The following is a 25,516-nucleotide window of genomic DNA, read 5'->3' as shown; positions in this document are numbered from 1 at the left end:
GTCTTCGCAATCCTTCCAAGTAATTCCTCACAGTTCATGTAAAACATTTTAGTTTTTGTTTTTGAGAGTCACATGAAGAGCCTCTGATAGAGAAAACCAAAAAAACTCTGTGGAGTGATGATGTTCCCAAATGGACTTTATTTGAAAGTATCAAAGTTCCAAAGGTCCACTGAAATCATCCACATAAAATAATTCCAACCACATAAAAGTAAATCATCCACATAAGAGCCTTAAAGGACCTAGTCCACTAGGGATACAGGACCCAACACAGTCTGCGTTTCGACAAAAAGTCTTCTTCAGGGGTCCCTGGGGGTCCTATAAAGGTGAGTACATGGGAAACAATTGTGTGGTGAGCCGTGTTGGGTCCTGTATCTCTAGCGGACTAGGTCCTTTAAGGCTCTTATGTGGATGATTTATTTTTATGTGGATGGAATTATTTTATATGGATGATTTCAATGTACCTTTGGAACTTTGACACTTTCAAATAAAGTCCATTTAGGAACATCGTCACTCCACAGAGCTTTTTTGGTTTTCTCTGGATTTTCTTCTTTGTGGATATTTTGGGGTCAATTCCTTTTGTTTTTTGCTACTTAGGATTTTAAAGTGTTTGATGCTTGTGCAGATGAGGACGGAGCTTAGGCATTGGTGGAATGAGGCATTATGACATCACAGTCTGAGCTCTAGAATGTTGCAAACACAAGCAGTGTCTCACTTCCGGCTCACCACACAATTGTTTCCCACGTATTCACCTTTATAGGACCCCCAGGGACCCCTGAAGAAGACTTTTTGTCGAAACGCGGACCATGTTGGGTCCTGTATCCCTAGCGGACCAGGTCCTTTAAGGCTCTTATGTGGATGATTTACTTTTATGTGGATGAATTTAGTGTACCTTTGGAACTTTGACACTTTCAAATAAAGTCCATTCGGGAACATCGTCACTCCACAGAGTTTTTTTTTGTTTTCTCTGGATTTTCTTCTTTGTGGATATTTTGGGGTCAATTCCTTTTGTTATTTGCTTGAGCCTCTGATAGACCCAGAAAGTGACTCCTGGGCCTCTGACGGAGGCTTTAACAAACCCACTTTTCTTTGTTCAGGCTGCATCTGGCACATTGCAGGTCACTACTTTTTAAAAAAAAAAATGCTGTAAGAATGGATAAATGAAGAGAGAGTGAGAGAGAGATGAGGTGAGTAGAATATCTCATCACAACCAACCTCTGGATGATGCGTGCTGAGAGATTTGCACACGTGGGAGCTGACATTCAGTCTTGGATAATCATTGAAGCTAGTGGCATCTGAAGTGTCCTTAATGGCCCTTTAACCCCTTTCCACCTGCAACTACCCCCTTTCCCACTCTCTCCCCGCTCCCTCTGCTCCCCCCTCCCCCTACATGATCTCTCTCCTATCTTTCCTTTACCTTCCTTCCCTTCCTTTATTGCTGCTTGTACTTTTCATAAAACTCTGTTTAGCACTCCCACGCTCCCTCTCTTTACTGCTGTAACTCTGTCAAAATATTGTAAATCCGTGTGTCAACACGGATCTTAATTAATGGATGTGAACCGCCTAGAACTTTTTGGGTGTGGCGGTATACAAGAATAAATTATTATTATTATTAATGCTTCTTAAAAAAAAAAGAAGTTGAGCTGAAAGCTGTTAGAATATGATTTTCCGACTTTTCTTTAAAAACAGATCCAAGGACTTTCTGGGTTTCCATATTCAGATATTTCCTGAAGTCTCGAGAGAGACTCAGAAGAGAAGAAGGGAATTTTTAATGTTAAAAACCAGGAGTGACTCAGATAGGGGGGTCTTTTCTTTCTTAGGTACCCTTGTAAATGTGTCATCAGATACCGTTCCTTGAAATATGTATTTGTAGAACCAACCCACTTGACTGCTTTCTTTTCTGAAACGTCTTGAGTCTGTAGAACCATCTGTACCCTCGTAATAATAATTAGCTCACTTTTCAGTAGCGATTTTCCTTGTTAAAATATTCTTTAATTTCTACTCTTATCGTTAATCCTGGATCCTAATTTGAGGACTAGTGTGTGATTAAGTTATGATGTTTATTTTTCTTCTAATACTTTGATTTATTTTCAGGTTTGAGAGTAAATAATAATATTATTATGTTTTCTTGATCTCACTTTCTGTACAAGATGATATGCTTGAAAATAAATGTGTAAAGTCTATAAATAAATAATGATTAAAAAAAAGAATTTGATTTTCCGGTATGCAGATGATATTTTGCTTCATTTGAGGAATCCTGAATTTACCATTCCACATTTGCTAGATCTGATTGACAGATTTGGGAAATTTTCAGGGTACAGAATAAATTGGAGTACCGTATTTTCACATAGATAACGCGCACCCGTGTAAAACGCACACACGGGTATAGCGCATGTAAAACACAAATTTATGTACAGAAATTTTTATATACCGCGCACACCCGTATATCGCGCATGCTGCCCGACTCTCCTTTCGCCCGCCCCAACTCTCCTCTGGAGACCCCGACTCTCTTTTCGCCCGCCCCGACTCTCCTTTCCCCCTTGAAGTCCTGTCCCTACCCTGAAAGCCTGATGCCCCCCCGACATCCGATTCACCCCCCCGCAGGACCGCTCGCACCCCCACCCCGAAGGAGCGCTCGCACTCCCACCCCGAAGGACCGCTCGCACCCCCACCCGAAGGACCGCTCGCACCCCCACAGCCTCCCCCCCTCCCCCATGGAGAAGCTGTCTACCTTGTTTCCGGATGCCAGCGAGCCCAGCTGTTTCCTCTGCCGGCGGTCCCGCCCCTTCTCTGAGCCCTGCTGCGCTGCTTTTTCTTCCGGCGGTCCCGCCCTTTCTCTGATGTCAGAGAAAGGGCGGGACCGCCTGAAGAGGAAGCAGCGCAGCACAGGGCTCTGAGAAGGGGCAGGACTGCCGGCAGAGGAAGCAGCTGGGCTGGCATCCGGAAACAAGGTAGACAGCTTCTCCATGGGGGAGGGGGGGAGGCTGTGGGGGTGCGAGCGGTCCTTCAGGGTGGGAGTGCGAGCGCTCCTTCTGGGTGATGAATCGGGCGTCGGGGGGGGAACTATGTAAAAAAATTTTGTACAACGCACTCACGCGTATAATGCGCGGTTTGTAAAAACCACGTATAACGCGCGCATTATATGCGAGAAAATACGGTACATCAGAGGTACTTCCATTAAATGTACATAAGTGCCATCTCTGGAACAGACCCTAGAGGGGTGACATGATCGAGACATTCAAGTATCTCACAGGCTGCATCGAGGTGGAAGAAGATATCTTCTTTTTCAAGGGTCCCGCGGCAACAAGGGGGCATTTGTGGAAAATCAGGGACACCAGGAAATTCTTTTTCAATGAAAGAGTGGTTGATCGCTGGAATAGTCTTCCACTTCAGGTTATTGAGGCCAGCAGCGTGCCTGATTTTAAGGCCAAATGGGATAGACACGTGGGATCTATTCACAGAGAAAGGTAGGGGAGGGTCATTGGGGTGGGCAGACTAGATGGGCCGTGGCCCTTATCTGCCATCTATTTCTATGTTTCCATGTTTCTAGGTTCATCAAGTCCGGTGATCCGCACACGCGGAGGCCCCACCAGGTGTACCCTGGCATAGTTTTAGTCCCCATATCACTCTAAGCTTCTCATAAGGAGGTGTTCATCTAGCTTACCCTTACCCATGTCACTTTATGCCACTCATAAGGAGATGCACATCTAACTTAAATCCTAGAACGGTGGATTCTGCAATAACCTCCTCTGGGAGAGCATTCCAGGTGTCCACCACTCGTTGCGTGAAGCAGAACTTCCTGATATTTATCCTGGACTTGTCCCCCCTTAGCTTCAGTCCGTGTCCTCTTGTCCGTGTCAAATTGGACGATATAAATAATTTTTTCTGCTCTATTTTGTCGATTCCTTTCAGTATTTTGAAAGTCTCGATCATATCCCCTCGCAGTCTCCTTTTCTCAAGGGAGGACAATCCCAGTCTCTTAAGTTGTTCCTCGTATTCCAAGTTCTCCATGCCCTTTATTAGCTTCGTTGCTCGTCTCTGCACCCTCTCGAGCATTTTTATATCCTTTTTTAGGTATGGAGACCAATATTGGACGCAGTATTCCAAGTGTGGTCTGACCATCTCTTTATAAAGCGGCAGTATTACTTTCTCCGATCTACTCGTGATTCCCTTATCATGCCTAGCATTCTATTTACTTTCTTCGCTGCCGCCGCGCATTGCGCCGACGGTTTCAGGGTCCTATCGATTAATACGCCCAGGTCCCTTTCTTGTTCGGTTTTTCCCAGAGTTGCACCTGACATACTATACTTGTGTTCCTTATTTTTTCTGCCTAAGTGCATCACTTTGCATTTTTCCACATTAAACATCATCTGCCATTTATCAGCCCAATTTTCCAATCGGTTCAAGTCGCTCTGGAGTTCCTCGCTGTCCTTCTGCGATTTGATGGCCCGGCATAGCTTTGTGTCATCTGCAAACTTGATGATCTCATTGGATGTGGATCTAGGAATCTGACATTTTAACATACAATAGACGGACCCTGCTCAGTAGAGCTTACAATCTAATTTAGACAGGACATTTTAGGGTTGAGGAGATTATGGTAGAGGAAATGATACAGTGGGTCTAGGTATCTGACATTTTAACATACAATAGACGGTCCCTGCTCAGAAGAGCTTACAATCTAATTTAGGCAGGACATTTCGGGATTGGGGAGATTATGGTAGAGGAAATGATACAGTGGGTCTAGGTATCTGACATTGTAACATGCAATAGACGGTCCCTGCTCAGAAGAGCTTACAATCTAATTTAGACAGGACACTTCAGGGTTGGGGAGCTTATAGTGGGTCTAGGTATCTAACATTTTAACATACAATAGACGGTCCCTGCTCAGAAGAGCTTACAATCTAATTTAGGCAGGACATTTCGGGATTGGGGAGATTATGGTAGAGGAAATGATACAGTGGGTCTAGGTATCTGACATTGTAACATGCAATAGACGGTCCCTGCTCAGAAGAGCTTACAATCTAATTTAGACAGGACACTTCAGGGTTGGGGAGCTTATAGTGGGTCTAGGTATCTAACATTTTAACATACAATAGACGGTCCCTGCTCAGAAGAGCTTACAATCTAATTTAGGCAGGACATTTCTGGATTGGGGAGATTATGGTAGAGGAAATGATACAGTGGGTCTAGGTATCTGACATTGTAACATACAATAGACAGTCCCTGCTCAGAAGAGCTTACAATCTAATTTAGACAGGACACTTCAGGGTTGGGGAGCTTATAGTGGGTCTAGGTATCTAACATTTTAACATACAATAGACGGTCCCTGCTCAGAAGAGCTTACAATCTAATTTAGGCAGGACATTTCGGGATTGGGGAGATTATGGTAGAGGAAATGATACAGTGGGTCTAGGTATCTGACATTGTAACATACAATAGACAGTCCCTGCTCAGAAGAGCTTACAATCTAATTTAGACCAGACACTTCAGGGTTGGGGAGCTTATAGTGGGTCTAGGTATCTAACATTTTAACATACAATAGATGGTCCCTGCTCAGAAGAGTTTACAATCTAATTTAGGCAGGACATTTCGGGATTGGGGAGATTATGGTAGAGGAAATGATACAGTGGGTCTAGGTATCTGACATTGTAACATACAATAGACAGTCCCTGCTCAGAAGAGCTTACAATCTAATTTAGACAGGACACTTCAGGGTTGGGGAGCTTATAGTGGGTCTAGGTATCTAACATTTTAACATACAACAGACGGTCCCTGCTCAGAAGAGCTTACAATCTAATTTAGGCAGGACATTTCGGGATTGGGGAGATTATGGTAGAGGAAATGATACAGTGGGTCTAGGTATCTGACATTGTAACATACAATAGACAGTCCCTGCTCAGAAGAGCTTACAATCTAATTTAGACAGGACACTTCAGGGTTGGGAAGCTTATAGTGGGTCTAGGTATCTAACATTTTAACATACAATAGACGGTCCCTGCTCAGAAGAGCTTACAATCTAATTTAGGCAGGACATTTCGGGATTGGGGAGATTATGGTAGAGGAAATGATACAGTGGGTCTAGGTATCTGACATTGTAACATACAATAGACAGTCCCTGCTCAGAAGAGCTTACAATCTAATTTAGACAGGACACTTCAGGGTTGGGAAGCTTATAGTGGGTCTAGGTATCTAACATTTTAACATACAACAGACGGTCCCTGCTCAGAAGAGCTTACAATCTAATTTAGGCAGGACATTTCGGGATTGGGGAGATTATGGTAGAGGAAATGATACAGTGGGTCTAGGTATCTGACATTGTAACATACAATAGACAGTCCCTGCTCAGAAGAGCTTACAATCTAATTTAGACAGGACACTTCAGGGTTGGGAAGCTTATAGTGGGTCTAGGCATCTGACAGCAGTGAGGGGGAGTTAAGAGTTGAAGGCAGTTTCAAAAAAAGTGGGCCTTTAGCTTGGATTTGAACACTGCCAGGGGCGGAGCGCGACGTATTGATTCAGGCAGCCTGTTCCAGGCATACGGCGCCACAAGAATGAAGGGACGGAGTTTGGAGTTGGCAGTGGAAGAGAAAGGTACAGATAAGAGGGGCTTGCCCAATGAGTGGAGATCACAAGGGGAGGGGAGCATAGGGGGGAGATGAGTGAGGAGAGATATCGGAGGCCTTCAGAGCGAATGCACTTGTAGGTCAAGAAGAGGAGTTTAAATTGTATTCGGAAATGGACGGGGAGCCAATGAAGTGACTTGAGGAGAGGGGTAAAGACTCTCTTTTACTAAGTCACGGTAGAAGTTTCTAACGCGGCCTGGAGCGTTAAATGCTGAGGGTCATAGAAATTTTATGAGCATCGAAGCATTTAGCTGATTTGTACTGATTTGTACTGATAGATAGGACCCTGAAGCCGTCGGCACAATGCGCGGCAGCGGCAAAGAAGGCAAATAGAATGTTGGGCATGATAAAGAAAGGAATCTCGAGTAGATCGGAGAAAGTTATAATGCCGCTTTATAGGGCAATGGTCAGACCACACTTGGAATACTGCGTCCAACATTGGTCTCCCTACCTAAAGAAGGATATAAAACTGCTGGAGAGGGTGCAGAGACGAGCAACAAAACTGGTGAAGGGTATGGAAAAACTGGAATACGAGGACAGACTTATAACACTAGGATTATTCTCCCTTGAGAAAAGGAGACTGCGTGGGGATATGATCGAGACCTTCAAAATACTGAAAGGAATCGACAAAATAGAGCAGAGAAGATTATTTACGTTGTCCAATTTGACACGGACTAGAGGACATGTAATGAAGCTAAGGGGGGACAGGTTCAGGACTAATGTCAGGAAGTTCTGCTTCATTCAGAGAGTGGTTGACACCTGGAATGCCCTCCCAGATGAGATTATTGCGGAATCGACCGTCCTAGGCTTCAAGAGCAAACTAGATGCATATCTCCTTAAGAGAGGCATGTAAGGATATGGTGGACTATAAATTACGACAGGTGTACACCTGGCAGGGCCTCCGCGTGTGCGGATCGCCGGACTTGATGGACCGAAGGACTGATCCGGAGATGGCATTTCTTATGTTCTTATGTAGCGCTCTGAGCGCCTAAGTTAATAACTTTATTTATCCACCTCTCTTTAGGCGCCTCATAAAAATTCCCCCTAAGAGCACATTATGACATGAAGATTCTTTTTTTTTTTTTTATAAATCTTTATTGATTTTCAAACTTTGACAGTGCAAAACAATTAATTGAACATAAACACTGCATAAAACGCACTATTAATTACACAAGTCATACACGAAACAATCATTCCTCCCCCCTCCTCCCAATTAGTAATACAAGAACATATTATGTGAATACAATTATAATTAAGTAATTTTGAATGCTCAAATACATTTCCCTCTCCCCCCCCCCCCCCCCCCGGATGTGTAAAGAAATCAGATAAAAGGAGAGATATATGACCATTATTACGAGGTAACAAATTCAATCAATGGGCTCCACACTTTATTAAATGTCATGACGCGAAGATTCTTACCCAATAGCCTCCTTGATAAGAAGATCCCCCTCACCACCCGCCGGCCTCCCCTGTCATGAACTTTCTGGCTACATAGTTATAGATGAGGTCAGTGGCGTAGTGTGGGTAAGTGGCACCTTGATTAAAAGCAAAAAGAAGGTGGTGTCGAAAATGCTCATTTCTCTCAACTTGACATTCCATTTTAACGATCTGAAAATTAACCAGTGCTGTGGAGTCGGAGTCAAGGAGTCGGAGTCGGAGGAAATTTTGGGTACCTGGAGTCGGAGTCGGAGTCTGAAGTACAAAAAACTGAGGAGTCGGAACATTTATCTACCGACTCCACAGCCCTGGTAAAAATCCACTGCTACAAATGACCCCCTTCCATGCCCTCTTCTCCACCCCTGCTGCTCCTTCCCAACCTGCCCCGCCGTGCACACGCCCCCTTCCCTTCCCCATACCTCTTTCATTTTCCCAGCACGAGCAGCATCACGAACTTGCTACTCACATCGTGTCGGCTTGCTCTCTGACATCACTTTCTAGGTGCGGGACCTGGAAGTGATGTCATAAAAAGCAGACACCAATGCAGGCAGCAAGTTTGTGATATAGTGGCGCTAGAAAAGGTTCAAAGAAGAGCGACCAAGATGGTAAAGGGATGGAACTCCTCTCGTATGAGGAAAGCCTAAAACGGTTAGGGCTCTTCAGCTTGGAAAACAGACGGCTGAGGGGAGATATGATTGAAGTCTACAAAATCCTAAGAGGAGTAGAATGGGTGCAAGTGGATCAATTTTTCACTCTATCACTCGATGAAGTTACAGGGAAATATTCTTAAAACCAATAGAAGGAAAAAAAATTTCACTCAGAGAATAGTTAAGATATGGAAGTTGTTTCCAAAGGATGTGGTAAGAGCAGATAGCTTAGCTGGTTTTAAGAAAGGTTTGGACAAGTTCCTGGAGGAAAAGTCCATAGTCTGTTATTGAGAGACACGGGGGAAGCCACTGCTTGCCCTGGATCGCTATCATGGAATGTTGCTACTCTTTGGGATTCCAGAATTTTGCTACTCTTTGGGATTCTGTATGGAATGTTGCTACTCCTTGGGTTTTGGCCAGCTACTAGGGACTTGGATTGGCCACTGTGAGAATGAGCTACTGGGCCAGTAAGGCTATATTTAAGTTGTTATGTTGCTCGCACTGGGAAAATTAAAGAGGTATGAGGGAAGGGAAGGGGCCCATACGCATGACAGGGGTGGGGGGTTGGGAAGGGGCGGGGAGTAGAGGGAGCCAACGCCCCCACCAAAACAACGCCTGGGGCAGACCACCCCCACAGCCCCCCCTCTTCCTAAGTCACTTGATGAGCTACAGTTAACTTAGTTCGGTGGAAGGTTTTGAAAGAGCATTTACTTTCTTTTCCAAATTTCTATCCCGCCTCTCTTGTGGTTTTGCAAAATAAATTCAAAAAGACCCAATAACAGAACAAAGAATATGAAACAAATATAGTACTAAGGTCGAAAATGTCAAAGATGGATCCATTAAGCAAGATTAAATTAAGCAGAATCTCAAAAAAAATACAAATTAAGTTACAATGAACTTAAAAATAGCTAATGACTAACTTCAACTTCAAAAGCCAGCCTGAAGGAAAAAAAAAAAAAAAAAAAGTTTCTAATTGCTTCCGAAATGTCAAGGTAATTGGTCTCCTGGTGCAAGAATAAAGGCAGAGCGTTCCACAGTGACTAATGACAGAGGGCAAACTCCAAGCAAGCGAAGCATTTTGACTGACTGGCTCGCTGCCCTGGGCCCTGGATAATCTGTAGCCCCTCCTCCCTCGGTCAGACAGTCCACATCGAGATTTCCTGTACGTCCCGAGTGTTACGTGAATTTGTGTGTTTCTGTTGAAGCAAAGAGCTAGAATAGATGTTTTTACCTTAGGGAGCTACAAAAACTTAGGTTTTCCCTACATTTTGCTCACAAAATGACCACGTTGATGCAGGCGTGGGTTTGCCAAGGGATGAAGTGGTTAGATGTTGTGTCCCTCATGTGTTGAGAGTCTCTGCTCTAATGGCCCCTTATATCAAGCTGCGCTGGAGGGTTTTATGCAGGCCGGCACGGTAAATACTCCAACGCTCATACGATTCCTATGGAGCGTCAGAGCATTTACCTCATTTCTAGATTGCTAAAAGGGAGAGGGGAGGAGGGGACAGCTTGCCTTTCCTTTATTCTCTGCTGATAAGAGTGGGGATGGTCTCCTAGTGGGTTGGAATGAGTTCCAGATTTGGATTCAAACCCACGGTATTTGAGAATAATATAGCGTCGGGGTTACCATCTCTGATCCAATCCAATCTTTGTTTTATATACCGATTCCTCCCTCAGAGAGGGCTCGACTCCTAAAGAATTTGGGATCAAGTTTATTCAAGCGTGCATCGTTTGATATACAGTAAAACCTTGGATTGCAAGTAACTTGGTTTGCAAGTGTTTTGCAAGACAAGCAAAACATTTTATTTAATTTTAACTTGATATTCAAGCAATGTCTTGCAATACGGGTACATCCAGGATACACGCGTCACATCACCACAACTGAGCCGATGGGTCTCTCTCTGACGCTCTCATTGGGGTTCTGGAATCTTGATATTCTTTGAGATGCTGGAATGTTACTACTCCTTGTGTTTTGGCCAGGTACTAGGGACCTGGATTGGCCACCGTGAGAACGGGCTACTGGGCTTGATGGACCATTGGTCTAACCCAGGAGGCTATTCTTATGTTGTTAAGAAAAGGAAGAAAAAGAATGGGGAAAAAGGTACAGGAGAAGTAAGATTGAAGCGCTGTGTTAAGCTTCTTGATTTGGAGCCAAAAGACCTTCAGGATAAAATGATACAGTCTTGGAGAGAAAATGAGTTACGCCGTGGGGGGGCGCATCAGATCCTGCCAGAAGCATATCTTCCAAATCTGAGAAGGAAAAGGGGAAAACAATTTGATTGCGTTCGTGGGTGATGGCTGTTTTCGATGGTTCGTAGACAGTAACGCGGAAGACAAAGGCGCATGCCGACAACTGAGCGCAAGACGGAGGCGCGCGCCAAAGAAAAACACTATTTTTAGGGGCTGCGACGGGGGGTTTTGTTGGGGAGCCCCCCCACTTTACTTAATACAGATCGCGGCGGCGTTGTGGGTGGTTTGGGGGGTTGTAACCCCTCCCATTTTACTGAAAATGTAACTTTTTCCCTAAAAACAGGGAAAAAGTTAAGTTTTCAGTAAAATGTGGGGGGCTACAACCCCCCAAACCCCCCCACAATGCCCCTACAATGCGGCTCGATCTGTATAAAGTAAAGTGGGGGGGTTCCCCCCCACAACCCCCGTCGTAGCCCCTTAAAACAGTCTTTTTCTTCGGCACGCGCCTCCGTGCTGCGCTCAGTTGTCTGCTCGCGCCTTTGTCCCGGCGCGCTTTTGACCTGACACCGTTTTCGATATGTTGCGTGATTGTAGGCTGAGTGGCGGATCGTTTTCTTCCTTTCGGCCACCGAATTCACATTATACACCGTGCGTCGAGAACGTCTGCTTTCATGGCCTGCGTCTTGCCGTAGTCGCACTCATCCTCTTTAAGCGAGCAAACCGCTGGCAGGATGTGCTGCTGGGAGGTCATAATCTGTGGTCAGATTTCATTAGAGTGCCCTTGAAATTTGGATTTAATAAAAACTCATTAGAATGCAAAGCACTAAAATGCAGTTCCTCCTCCCTTCTTCCGTCTGTAGCTTGGGTTTCAGGGCATTCGAAGCAAAGGTCGCCAATTTAAACAAGATTGCAGGAAGCCAGCTCAGACTCTGATGTTCTTTTCTGTCTCTTACTGAATCAATTCATTACTTTAGCCTGTGGACACGTGCTCGCTGGAGCGTGTTCGCTCATCTGTAAACACCTGCAAAGCAGCATGAAAGACAGCCAGCCATGCCTTTGTAACGGTGGATCCAGCAGACCACAACGAGGGAAAAATAGTGCTCAGAGTTAGACACTGGGATGATCCACACTAAGCTATTACACGTCTCGCTCCATATTCGCGGTTTCAGCATTCGCGGTTTCAATTATTCACGGGTTTTAGCTAGCTGGCTCCTCCCCCCAAATTACATCAGTTTGCATAGAGAAATCGCCGATTCCAAGCGTTTACAGAGAAAAATTGGTGATTCCCACCACTTTCTTCACCGTGTTTTGCCTCTGCTTCATAAACAGTCCAGGTCTCCCACCGCGTTATTCGCGGTTTCACCATATTCACGATGGTTTTTAATAGAAAACAGCGAATAACATATGAAAAAGTTATTTGCAGTTTTTCTGTATTTGCAGTTCTGCTAATCCCCTATCACAGCGAATACGGAGGGAGAAGTATATTCTATAAAAGGTGCCCAAGAAATAGATCTAGGTGTCATCGTAGACAATGCACTGAAACCTTCCACCCCATGTGCGGCAGCGGTGGCCATAAAAGCAAACAAGGAATTGTAAATAAGACTAAAGATATTTTAGTGTCTCTGTATCGCTCCATGGTGTGACCTCACCTCGAGTACTGCATTCAGTTCTGGTCTCCGTATCTCCAAAAGGATATAGTGGAATTAGACAAGGTTCAAAGAAGAGCGACCAAGATGATAAAGGGGATGGAACTCCTCTTGAATGAGGAAAGACTAAAAGGATGGGGGCTCTTCAGCTTGGAAAAGAGACGGTTGAAGGGAGATATGATTGAAGTCTACATAATCCTGAGTGATATAGAAAGGGTAGAAGCGGATCGATTTTTTTTACTTCCATCAAAAATTACAAAGACTAGGGGACACTCGATGACATTACAAGGAAATACTTTTAAAACCAACAGCAGGAAATATTTGTTCGCTCAGAGAATAGTTAAGCTGTCTAACTGGTTGCCAGAGGATGTGGTAACAGTGGTTAATGTAGCTGAGTTTATAAAAGGTTTGGACAAGTTGCTGGAGGAAAAGTCCATAGTCTGCTAGAGACAGACATGGTTGGAAGACAATGTTTGCCCTGGGATTGGTAGCATGGAATATTGCTACTATTTGTCAGATACTTGTAACCTGGATTGCCTACTGTGGAAACAGGAATCTGGGCTAGATGAACCTTCTCTCACGTCAAGCAGCTTTATGGGGTTAAGATCTAGAACAACTGCTCTCGCTCACCACTTACGAGGTATTCAGGAAGCGCCTCAAAATTCACCTGTTCCTGAAGTATCTAGACAGCTGACCCGTTCTTCTCTTTCCCCTCTATAACGTTTCTCTCCCTATCCCCCTCTTGTTTTCCCATCCCTTAAGTTCTCTCAACTTGTACTTCATTATTCTTTTGTAAACTGCATAGAACTTAACGGTACTGCGGTATATAAACTGTTATCATTATTATTATTATTATTGGTGTGACCCAGTATGACTATTCTAATGTTCTTATATTCTTACGCACATGGCCATGTTACAAATGTTTCTGCAATTATCTAAGACGAATTGACAATGTTCCTTTATCTTCTATTGACTTGATATGTTTTTATCTGTTTTTCGTGCTTATTTTGTATATGTAAAAACTCAGGATTTCCTTTTCATGGTCATGAAAGACACATTCTAGTAAATTCTATATAAGTTGTCTAAAAAAAACCTGGCGTCAAATAAATCGGTGATTAGCCGCGATTCTATAAACTGCCTCCAGAGTTAGGCAGAGTTTATAGAACCGTGCAAAGCGCCTGTCTGCACGACTAACGTTTAGGCGCAGGTGTTGATGCCAATGAAAATGAAGCCTAAGTGCCCGTGCCTACGTTGTGCGCGGATCTGGCATATTTTATAACAGGGCGCCTATTTTGGAATGCTCATGATCTGCCCATGCTCCGCCCCCCTGGCCATGCCCCCTTTTGAGATCCATGCACAGGAATTTGCATGCACCACATTAAAGAATACATTTAGAAAGTTGTGCGCATAAATTCTAATTAGTGCCTATAGCTATCTGTTGACTGGCAAGTATTGGCACTGATTGGTTGGTTAACCAATTAAGTTGCATTCGCAAATCTCCAGTGTGCATAGATTTACATGTGCTACTTTGGGCAGAGTACAGTGTTCCCTGGGTGGTTCGTGGTCGGAGGTTCGCGGTCCCGGTCGTTCACGGTATTTTCCGACCGCGAACCGCCGACAAGGAGAGGGCCGCGGGAGAGGCAGGAGAGAGCAGCCAGAGCGCTGTGAGTGCAGGAAATCACTCGCGGTACGCTCCGACCACCTCTTCCTGCACTAAGTCGGGTCTTATCCAATCAGGAGCTGCTTTGACACGCAGCTCCTGATTGAATAAGGCCCGACTTAGTGCAGGAAGAGGCGGTTGGAGCTTACCGCGAGTGATTTCCTGCACTCGCGGCGCTCCGGCTGCTCTCCTGCTGCCCTCTTCCGCTGCCCTCTTACGGCTCCCCCATGAAAAACCGTATTCGCGGTTTTTTGAGATTCGCGGGGGTTCCTGGAACGGAACTCCCGTGAATCTCGGGGGAGTACTGTATATAGAATCCAGGGGATTGTGATTAGATAGAGTGAAAAATGAAAAGGTGCAATTTACTAGGTTAAAGGGTACATTTTCAAATCACTTAGGGCTCCTTTTACTAAGCTGCGTTAGGGTATTAACTCGCAGAATAGCGCGTGCTACAATTGCCGTGCACGCTAGACGCTAACGACAGCATTGAGCTAGCCATGTAGCGCGGGGTTAGCGCACCTTAGTAAATAAAAGGGGCCCTTAGACATACAAACTACCATAGGTTATTATGGTACTTTGCAGTGGTGTGCGGTGAGGGCTTTCAGAGGATTCAGTGAATCCCCAACTCTACAGCCCTATTTTTTTTTTTTTTTTTAATTTAACTTTTTGGTTGATGCAGTTTGATTTGTTGAGTACGGAACCTGCTCAACCAGTCAAACTGCATCAAACATAAAGCAGACCCCCCTAAAAAAAAATCAAACAAACAAAAAAAAGCAGGGCTCTTGGGCTGGGGATTCTCTGAACCCCCCCCCCCCCCCGCCCGAAGGCCCTGACAATACTGATCTGAATTTGATTGGCTGAGCAGCATCTGCCTGTTGTCTGTTCAACCAATCTAATCTGTTGATATACCGGGTCATCTCCCAGTGGAGCTCGACTCGGTTTACATATAATTAAACATAGAAGAAGGAAGAACTAATTAAAAACTAAAGTACATAAGAAAAATAACTATAATATTATCATTTTGTTGAGGCTGTAGTTAAACCATTTCAAAACTGCGAGAGCAACAAAGTTTTCAGGAATTTACGAAAGAATTGCAGCTGGCCTAAGCGCCTAATGGAGTCGGGAAGTTCATTCCAGATCTCTACAAACTTGAAAACAAAAGATCGACTGAGCTTCCCAGCAGATTTAATTCCCTTAAAGGAAGGGAAGGCCAACTTATAGCTTTCTCAAATGGCAAAGTCTGAGGGTATTCCAACATCAGGGGACAAAAGGATCAAATATTCTATCATTCAGAGCAGCGCCCTCAGGGCCTTTAGGGGGCGGGGCAAATCACCTGAAAGCCCTGACCGCACTCCACCCGGTACTTTGCGTGCTTAAGCGCTTTGAAAATGATTCCCTTTGCCTTCTGGGTTCATTTTTCACTGATTAATTCCCAGATTTATAGATGCTAACACGCAGATTGGTCCAAAGTTTGGAAAGAGCACACAGCCAGCAAGATGTGTGTTTGAGTTGAAGCTGTGGATCCAAAGTCTACATATGGATTGAAGGGAATGAAGGAGGGTGGTAGTGTTACTAATGCTTTATTTTTATACCCCATACTATATGAATTTGGTTGAAAATTGCAGGCTATAAAACTGTGAATTAAGTTAATAAATTCAATTAGAGTAATTACAAGTATATGTGAGTTTAGTGTCAACTGGGAGGAGAAGTTGAGAAGTGAGTCTGACCCTTCCAGTTCTCTTTTCCACCTTTTGTATTTTATTTTATTTTTAATTAGCTGGTGTAGGTTCGCTTCAAACAGGATCTAGAAACTGCGTTGTGTGTTTGAAGGTGTTTGCCGAGAGGGGAAAGGTTTACATGAATATCAAGAGGGCAATGGAGGGATTTGAAAAGGAGTATGGCCTTCAGAGGAAACTCTCCGGCACTTTAGATGACAAAAGTGCCTGCCAGTCCACATTGTGCTGTGAAATTACCTTTTTAATGCATTCAGATTGCTTTCTATGGAAGGGAAGAGCGGTTTGGGAGAATGTGTCCTTGTTTGGCTGCAGTGACTGAAAGGGACGTAGGTTCAGTTGAAGTGACTGAAAAGGTAGAAATAATCTTTTTACCAGTGCAGGGTCCATAAGACCTTCTCTGGTTACAGACATCCTATTGATCGTGCAGAGCGGGGAAACGGATACCAACCATGATGTCAATGCTCTTTGATCTAATCCATTATGTAACATGGTACATTTTGTACCGGGAATTAGAAGAGACACCTCTATCCATTTCTGCTTACTAAATGCCATTAGGCGGAGAACTGGAAGCGAAGTGAGTTTATAATAGGTTAAAAACCGTACGGCTTTGACGACTGACATCCGTGAATGTCCACCACTACGTCTACACTAACAACGTATCATCAACCTAAAAAAAAGCCTAAGTCCCAAACACCCAACACAAGAGTTTTTAGGTGAAGGAGGAGCCAGTCCTTCGCCAAAAAGCTGGATTCTGTAACCAGTGTCTGTCAAAAACAACACCGGTTACAAAATCCCCCCCTCCCCCCCACTGACAACATCATGTCAGGAGAGAGCCCTAGCTCCCATGGCCCCACCGATCCGATCGGGGCAAGAAGGAGCCTCTTGCCCCGTGAGCTACGACCCTCCCCGATGAAGATTGGGGCAAGAGGGAGCCCAAGCCCTCTTGCCTCGGGAGCTGTGACCTTCCCCGACGAAGATCTGGGCAGGAGGAAGCCATCCCACGAATGGCTGGCCTTAGGGCCTGATTGGCCCAGGTGCCTCAAACCCTGCTCACAGGTGGGGCCTGAGGCGCTTGGGCCAACTGGAATTGGCCCAGTAGCCTTAGGCCCCTCCTGTGGGCCAAAGTGGTAGGCGCCTACCAAGCTAGGCACCTACCGGTTAATTGTTTTTTTTAAATTGCTTTTTAATGGCTCTTTTGAACCGCCTCCGGGTCGAACTATGAGAAGATATTTAAGCTAAGTTATTTAATAACACATTTAAAAGTAATTGAAAGAAGAACTATAATAGAATATATGTAAATGAGTGAACATTTCTAACAAAAGAGAGGCCAGTGATGAATTGACACATGATCTCCACTCCATTGTTGAGCGGCAGAGATGTGCCGCTGAGGCCCAATAAGAGAAACAAAAGAGTTGATTTGAAAAAATTTTGATTAAAATAACTTGGGTAATATTGATATATCTTTTAAATTAATGGCACCGATTAAATCTAATTAAAAAATTAAGTCAGGTGCGCAGTTCAGCTAGGCATACCAATCTAAGTGCCCAATGTCAGGTAAATCCGGGGAGCCCCCAATCTCTATGAGCGTCGGGAGCAGCGCGGGCCATTCAGCGTGGCTCTCTGCGCTAAAAACCACTAGTGCGGTTTGGTAGAAGGGGGGGGGGGGGTCCAATATACTAAAGAAGTACAAATTCTTCAATGGGGCTCATTTTCAAAAAACAGACATCCAAAAGATGGCATAAACCGGCACTTGAACGCCTTAGTAGGCAAAACGTCCAAGTGACCATTTTTGAAACTGACTTTCTAGATGTCTCTCTGGTTGTTTTGCCTCCAGTGCTTCTAAATCTTAAGGATGCGTGTGTGTGTGTGTGGGGGGGGGGGGGGGTTGTTAGAGGTGTGTTTTGGATGGCATTAGCACTTGGACGATCAAACATTTTGCAAAACGTCCAGGGCACAACTTGAATGTTTTGGGCTAGATCTGTTTTTAAAATGAATAATGGGCCAAAAAGTACCTAAATTGACCGGATGACCACTAGAGGGATAAAAATATGACACACACACACTCCCCCAGTGGTCACTGACCCTCTCCTACCCCCCAGATATCTGCATGAAACAGTACATATCTGTCTCTATGACAGCTGCAGTTACTCTGGCCAGTCCTAGTAGAGTTGCAAGCAGGTCTCTGGAGTACCCTGGTGGCCAGTGCAGTGAACTGCAGAGAAGGGGGGGATACAGGCCCATATGACACTCTAATTAGTACAATTCTGGTGGAAAGTGTGAGCCCACCAAAAATCCCACCAAAGGGCTATTGGGTGGTAGACAGGTGGGTACAGTAGGTTTGGGGGGAGGTTTGAAGGGATCACCATATAATGTACAGGGGTTATGGTGAAATGTGTACCTGGCACCCTTAATGTGAAGTTCACAGCAGTGCCCCTTAGGGTGCCCCACTGCTCTGCTGGCATGTCTGTGTGGCCAGTCAATTAAAAAAGCTGGCACCTCATACATGCGAATGGCTTGTTTTGGACATTTTTAATTTGGATGAGTTGGATTTGGTTTTTTTTTTCGTTAATGGCACAAAAATTAGATGTCTAGCTGGGCCATTAAAAAAAAAAAAAAAAAAGAAAAAAGATAGATATCTTGTGGGTTTGAAAATGGATGTTTTCTCCGCCCAATTTATGGCCTATCGAAAAAGCCCCTCCGAGTGCAAACATTTAGATGCAAGATCTGTGCCTAAATTTTACACAAGTCAAAAAAAAAAGGAGCCGCTAAGGTGGGTGAGTCATGGGCGGATCGGGGGCATTCCTTTAAATTAGATGCGTAATTACAGAATTAGGACCTCCATGCCTAAATTTAGCTATGTCAATTAAAAAAAACCCCAGTAGGAAAAGATGCAAATATACCAGCAAAAATCTGAATAGCGCAGCACCACAAAAATGTGCAACCTCCAAATATAATAATAACTCCAAAGAAATTATTGATGGTGAGGGTGGTGGTTTCCTCAGTCTTCACGACTCATAAACGGGAAGAAAAACCATACAACCCCTCCAGCTGTTGCTCTCATTGGGGTTCTGGAATCTTGATACTCTTTGAGGTGCTAGAAGGTTGCTACTCCCTGGGTTTTGGCCAGGCACTAGAGACTTGGACTGGCCATCGTGAGGACGGGCTACTGGGCTACATGGACCATTGGGCTGACCCATTATGGCTATGCCAAGTACAGTATAGGACAATCAAGCCATTGTGACATCACAGATAAGGTTGGCTCTGAGGCACTGTGGAATGAGGCATTATGACATCACAATCTCAGCTCTAGAATGTTGCTCTTATTGGGGTTCTGGAATCTTGCTCTTCTTTGAGATCCTGGAATGTTGCTACTCCTTGGGTTTTGACCAGGCACTAGGGTCCTTGATTGGCCACCGTGAGGACGGGCTACTGGGCTTGATGGACCATTGGTCTGACCCAGTATGGTTGTTCTTATGTTCTTGTGTTCTTAACCGAGTTGCCACTCCAGTAAACCCACAAGGGTAATTACCTGTGAAATATTCCAGGACCCTTCCCGGCAAGTGGATAAAAGTGAAAATATGTGTATGAAAACCGAACTTCAAAATTCAAGGTCACATTTAAACCGCTGCGTCCACTCTCTTTGCCGTTGCAAATAACACTTTAATCAAAGTCACAAAAATGCCGGGAAAGTTGAAAGGCAAACACAGCACTTATCTCAATAATGGTAGAGATCAAAGTTTTTCAAACTGCTCCGCAGGCTATTTCAAGTCCAACGGGGCTCCGTTTCGAAGGTGAAAACCTTCCTCCTCGGGAACTCAGGCACTGCTCCACCCTGGTTTCTTCTATTATTCCAGCGATCTGTGAGGTAACAAGCAGGTTTGAAAAAAAATGGCGCTGGGATGTTTCACGCTTGTGGTTTTACTGGAGTGGCAACTCGGTTAAGAACACAAGAACGTAAGAATAGCTTTACTGGGTCAGACTAATGGTCCATCAAGCTCACGGAGGCCAATCCAGGTCCCTAGTACCTGGCCAAAACCCAGGAGTAGCAACATTCCATCACCTCAAAGAATATCAAGATTCCAGAACCCCAATGAGAGCAACATTCCAGAGCTGAGATTGTGATGTCATAATGCCTCATTCCACAGTGCCTCAGAGCCAACCTCATCAGTGATGTCACAATGACTTGATTGTTCTTATGTTCTTACTTGGCACACACTAGAACATAAGGAGGGGTTGTATGGTTCCCCCCTCTCCCCGTTTATGAGTTGTGAAGACTAAGGAACCCACCTCCCCCCCATCACCATCAATAATTTCTTTAGCGTTATTATTATATTTCAGGGTTGCGCATTTTTTTGCTGCTGTTCTATTCAGATTAAGGGAAAGATATTTGTGGTAGCAAATTTAGCTGTGAGCATTTGTACCACATTTTCGTTGGTGCAAATGGCCACACCTAAATTTAATCGCAGTTCCCAGGTGTAAGTGCTGTTCTATAAACCATGCCTAACTTTAAGCGTGGCTTAAAGAATAATGCCTTTTTGGGCACCAAATTCTCGGGCGCCATATGTAGAATTCAGTCCAAAGCAACTTGGGAAATGCCATAGACGTTGCCTATGTCATGTCAAATGAATATACCTTCCTATACCAAAGTCTGTTTTTCGTAACAGAGGTGTTAGAAAGGACTCTTTAAGTTCTGTTTCTGGCTATGGTTAAAATTGGCACAACATTTGTTTTGTCCATTTTACATTACATATGTTTTAACTGTGTTCCAGCTAGATTTTGTGGACAGAGCAGGTAATAATCTTTGAAATAAATAAGTAGCATCCACACCTATACGGTCCTTGCTTTCGTTTCCGTCCCGTTACTCATCTTGAGGAGGTTCAAAACTGACGAGGTCTGCTGTTGGGTTTTTAATCAGGTGGCTGGAATGCATGGTCCTCTTGGGGTGATTGCACCAGGGACTGCGGAGGAGGACTGCAGACCCGAAGCCGAACTTGCCAGCCCCTGCCCGAGGAAGGCCTTGTCTGTGAAGGCGTCCTAGAAGAGGGAAGACTTTGCAATAGGAAAGCGTGCTCAAGTAAGTTGGGGCTCTGGAAAGGGGGGGGGAGGGGGGCACGCTTCAAGCTGGATTTAAGATGTTGTCAGCCCTAGGCAAGACCAGGGAAGTTTCTCCGCCGGGAGATCGTTGAGGGATGGGCAGCCACGATTTTTCAGGTTCATTTCTTTTTTTTTTTTTTCATATGAACGTTGTCATGAGCGCACGTTTTCCTTCAAGAATGCGAACTGCTTTGCGCAATGGCCCAGATTCTATAAAAGACGCCTGAAGTTTGCCACCTAGATCGACAAGCGTGACCGATCTAGGCACCCCGTGGCGCAGTGAGGGGGGAGGTGGGGGCGGACTGCCTCGGGCGCGGTCTTTGTAAGGGGCGCAGGCATCCGTCCTCCTCTCCACCTCCACCCCCGCTCTTTGCCGACCCCCCTGCCGTGCAAGTGCGCCCCTTCCTTCCCGCGTACCTCTTTCATTTTCCCTGTGTGAGCAGCATTACGAAATGGCTGCTCGCATCGGCGTCACCTCTCTCCGACATCACTTCCGCGCCTAGGAAGTATCATCGGAGGGATCGCCAACACGACACGGGCAGCAAATTTGTGTTGTTGCTTGCACTTGGAAAATTAAAAAGGTATGGGGGAAGGAGGGGGAGTGTAAAGAGGTGGGGGGAGTGGAGGAGAGTGATGGAGCCCCTTCCCCTCCCCCTTCAGGTGCCACTTGCCCTCGCTAAGCCACTGTAGGCACCTAACTTAAGTTAGGCTTAATCGGCACTCTTAATTAAACAGCACCATTATAAAACAATTAATAAATTATTAGCTGGTAGGTGCCAAATTAAATCCAAGCCTGGATCCCATTACTTCCCGTACCAGAAATCCCTGCAAATCCAAAATGGTGGGGATGTGGGAGGCTAAGTTTATTCTTTGAACCTAGAAGTTAAGTTAAGAGCAATAAATTGTTACTAAGCGGGTCTGAAGCAAACTCGAGTTGAAAAAAAAAATCATGACAAATGATTGTACTTCTATATAAACAACCGCCCCCCCCCCCCCCACACACACACACTTTTACAAAACCGTAGCATGGTTTATAGCGCAGGTCGCAGGGGTAACAGCTCCGACGCTTCTAGGAATTCTAAGAGCATTGGAGCTGTTAACCGCTGCGGCCGGCGCAAAAATCCACGCTCCAGTTTTGTAAAAAGGGAGGGGGGGAGGTTAATGTAATATTGCTTTTCTTTTCTTAATATGGAAATCTTTTTGCTGGTTTGAAATAATTTTTAGTCAAGAACAAACAAGCATAACAAGGAAAAGTACAAACACATATCCAAAGGCAAGCAAGCAAGACGAGCCGAAAGCACGATACAGACTAGAACAGACATAGGCCACTCCGGTCCTCGAGGGCCAGAATCCAATCGGGTTTTTAGGATTTTCCCCATGACTATGCATGAGAGCCATTTGCTTGCACTGCTTTCAATGCATAGTTATTGGGGAAATCCTGAAAACCCGATTGGATTCTGGCCCTCGAGGACCAGAGTGGCCCATATCTGGACTAGAACCAGAAAGCCTCCTGAAGAGTAGGAGCTCCAACCATAGCAAGTAGAACAGGGCTGTCAAAGTCCCTCCTCGAGGGCCCCAATCCAGTCAGGTTTTCAGGATTCCCCCCAATGAATATGCATGAGATCTATTAGCGTACCATGAAAGCAGTGCATGCAAATAGATCTCGTGCATATTCATTGCGGAAATCCTGAAAACCCAACTGGATTGCGGCCCTCGAGGAGGGACTTTGACACCCCTGAAGTACAATAAGCAAAGCAGGAAAATATGTTATGCTGTTCATACAGTTTTCAAAATACACCCCAGCCAAAACACAAAAATTATCAATCCCCCTCCCCCCCACCACGAGTGACTAGAGACATCCCTGAAAGACCACTATATACTGGCCTATGACCGACTCCCATAACGACCTATACAGCTGTTTCGGTCCTCTCACCCCATTACCCACACTGCACAATTCCCACTGGGCCTCTTCTGTGAGAGACTGCTCCCTCAGGTGCGGCCTCATCTATCTACAAGCGGAGTACCCCCCTCTTAGCCACCAATAGGGCAATATACAAAAAGTGCCAGTACTCAGCTGTCAGCCCCTGATCCATCACCTCAGCTTCGTACCCCAATACAAGGATCAGGCACCCTCAGTATCTTTGCCAGGAAGTTTAACACCCCATTCCAGTAGGTGCTCAGGGCAGGGCATTCAATAATCATATGTAATAAGTTTAAGCCACTCCTTTGCTTACTTGGTATCTGCTATGTTACATTACATTACATTACATTACATTAGTGATTTCTATTCCGCTTATACCTTGCGGTTCAAAGCGGATTACATAAGAAGAAGCTGGACATTTCCAGGAGGGTACATGACATTTAGGGTAAGACATAGTTACAGAATGAGTATAGACTTGGTAACATTGGATGAGAGCAGTTATATTACATTACATATCAAATCTTTTTCCAGGCATTGGTAGGTAATAAATCAGTAGGAAGAATTAGGTTTTTTTGTTTTTTTATTTTTATTTTTTATTTTTTTTTTATTTTTTGGTTGGTTGAGGATATGGTGTCAGGGAGTGGGTAACCTGGTCGGTGTATGTGGAAGAGGAGATTAGGTGTTTTGAATATGTTTTTTTTTAATCATTTTTATTAAGGAATCATCAGAGAACAGGAATAATAAAACACAACCGCAAAAGAATCATTAAACAGGGTTGTGTATGTTCTTTATTGACATGACAGGACATAGGGTTAATGGTCCATTTGCACAATATAGGGACTGGATATCACACATGTATTCTGGTGTGGCATCAAATGGCAAAATAATAGGAATCCTCCATATATAGCTTACCTTTCTCTTAGTGGTACTCATAAGACACAATCGATGAAATGGATGAAACTGTATCCTGTTTTATTTACTTATCAGGATTTATTAACCTTGTATTTCTAAAGAAAAGGACATATATGATCTCTCGTACTAACAACTATGTCCCAAATGGAAACACAGGGAACCTCAGAGACACCACAAGGCAGCACACCCCACCCACGCTCACACGGGCTCACACATACACAACCCAAGCACTCAAAATTAGAAAAAAAAAACAAAGAAAAGTGGAGAAAAAGCCTCAGTTCAGCTTCATTTGGCAAAAAACTCCACTTTCTAGAAAAAACTCAAAGGTTGGAAATACTTGCACACCTGTGGTGGTAATTCTAGGTGGAAAAGCCACTATAGCAGCCCTCAGAGGAACCGCCCACGTCCAAAGGCATGCCAAAATTAAAAAAAAACAAATTGTGTGACCAAGATCTGTACAATAACATAAAGTCACCAACAACTTCAAAAAAATCCCAAAGATGAAAAAGACAGAGAAACGTAGCTGCCAAAGTGGTCTGAGTAGTTCACAGGGCACTTCACTCGGTACTCCACCCTCCAGACACCGCAGCCAGTAAACCCGACGGGGAAATCTCCGTTTCGCACTGCTGCTTCAGGGGTCACGGTCTTTCTGCCCTCCAGATGAGAAGTCGGGACCGGCTGTTCAGACCACACACCAAACACAAAAGAGTTCTGGCTCCTATGATGAGATTCAGCCAAGGCGGTGCACAGCTTAACAATGAAATGATCAATTATAAATAAAAATACAAAAAATGTGGTAAACTTGAAATCAGCAAACTGAAACCTGTAAGACAATATAAAAAATGTACACATTTAAGAGCACTGAAATTCAAATAGCAGAGATAACATGATGCCAGCATAATACTAATGAAATATCAAATAAGCACATTAGAACAACATTAGATAACAAACCTGGAGACCAATATCCATAATGGTATTCTTAATATTTAGTTCACTAACACCCCCTCTCCCCCCTTTTACTAAGCTGCTGTAGGCGTTTCTACCGTAGCCTGGAGCGCTAAACGCTCCCAGGCTGCTCCAATGCTCATAGAATTCCTATGGGCATCTTAGCGTTTAAGAAACACCTTTACAGCCAAAGACAACGTCTGCAGCTTAGGAATAACTCTTGACTCTAACTTATCAATGACACATTACGTATCCAAGCTAATTCCACTTGTTTGGAACTCCTCGAATCCTAATATCACCAGACCTACCCAAAAATCGAAATTATCCTTCCCCTCATTAAAAGGCATCTCCCACCCAGGAAAACTGGGGACTTCCCTCCCCTTCAGATTCACCGAGCTCTGGAACAACCTTAACTCCCCTCTTCGGAACCTGAGTGCTCTCCAACCTTTCCGTAAACATCTGAAAACCTGGCTTTTCTCAAGAATCTAACACCCCCCTATCCATCTGACATCCTAGCCCTCTTTCCTCTGATCTTCATCTAGCCCTTTCCTTGTAGTTCCTTTCTCGTTAGAATTCCTGTAAACCGTGCCGAGCTCCACGACCATGGAGATGGTGCGGTATACAAACCTAAGGTTTAGTTTAGTATCATCCTCCTTCTACTACCTCCACCAACTAAAAAACATACGTGCCTACTTCTCAGAACCCGAA

At 44.5% G+C, this 25,516-nt stretch overlaps 1 protein-coding gene across 5 annotated transcripts in view; it reads left to right on the top strand.

Annotated features, from left to right (window-relative positions):
* Positions 1-25,516, top strand: part of ADGRB1 (adhesion G protein-coupled receptor B1) — a 525,063-nt gene that overhangs the window by 79,037 nt on the left and 420,510 nt on the right. For all 5 annotated transcript variants that reach the window (XM_033935216.1, XM_033935215.1, XM_033935214.1 and 2 more), the window contains exon 2: positions 20,852-21,010. In XM_033935216.1, the coding sequence (XP_033791107.1) occupies positions 20,852-21,010 (159 nt within the window). The remainder of the gene's footprint in view (positions 1-20,851; positions 21,011-25,516) is intronic.

Source organism: Geotrypetes seraphini, chromosome 2, assembly GCF_902459505.1.
Source record: "Geotrypetes seraphini chromosome 2, aGeoSer1.1, whole genome shotgun sequence".
Lineage (NCBI taxonomy): Eukaryota > Metazoa > Chordata > Amphibia > Gymnophiona > Dermophiidae > Geotrypetes > Geotrypetes seraphini.
The sequence above is the reverse complement of the archived record's forward strand: the minus strand, read 5'-3'. Positions and strand labels throughout refer to the sequence as shown.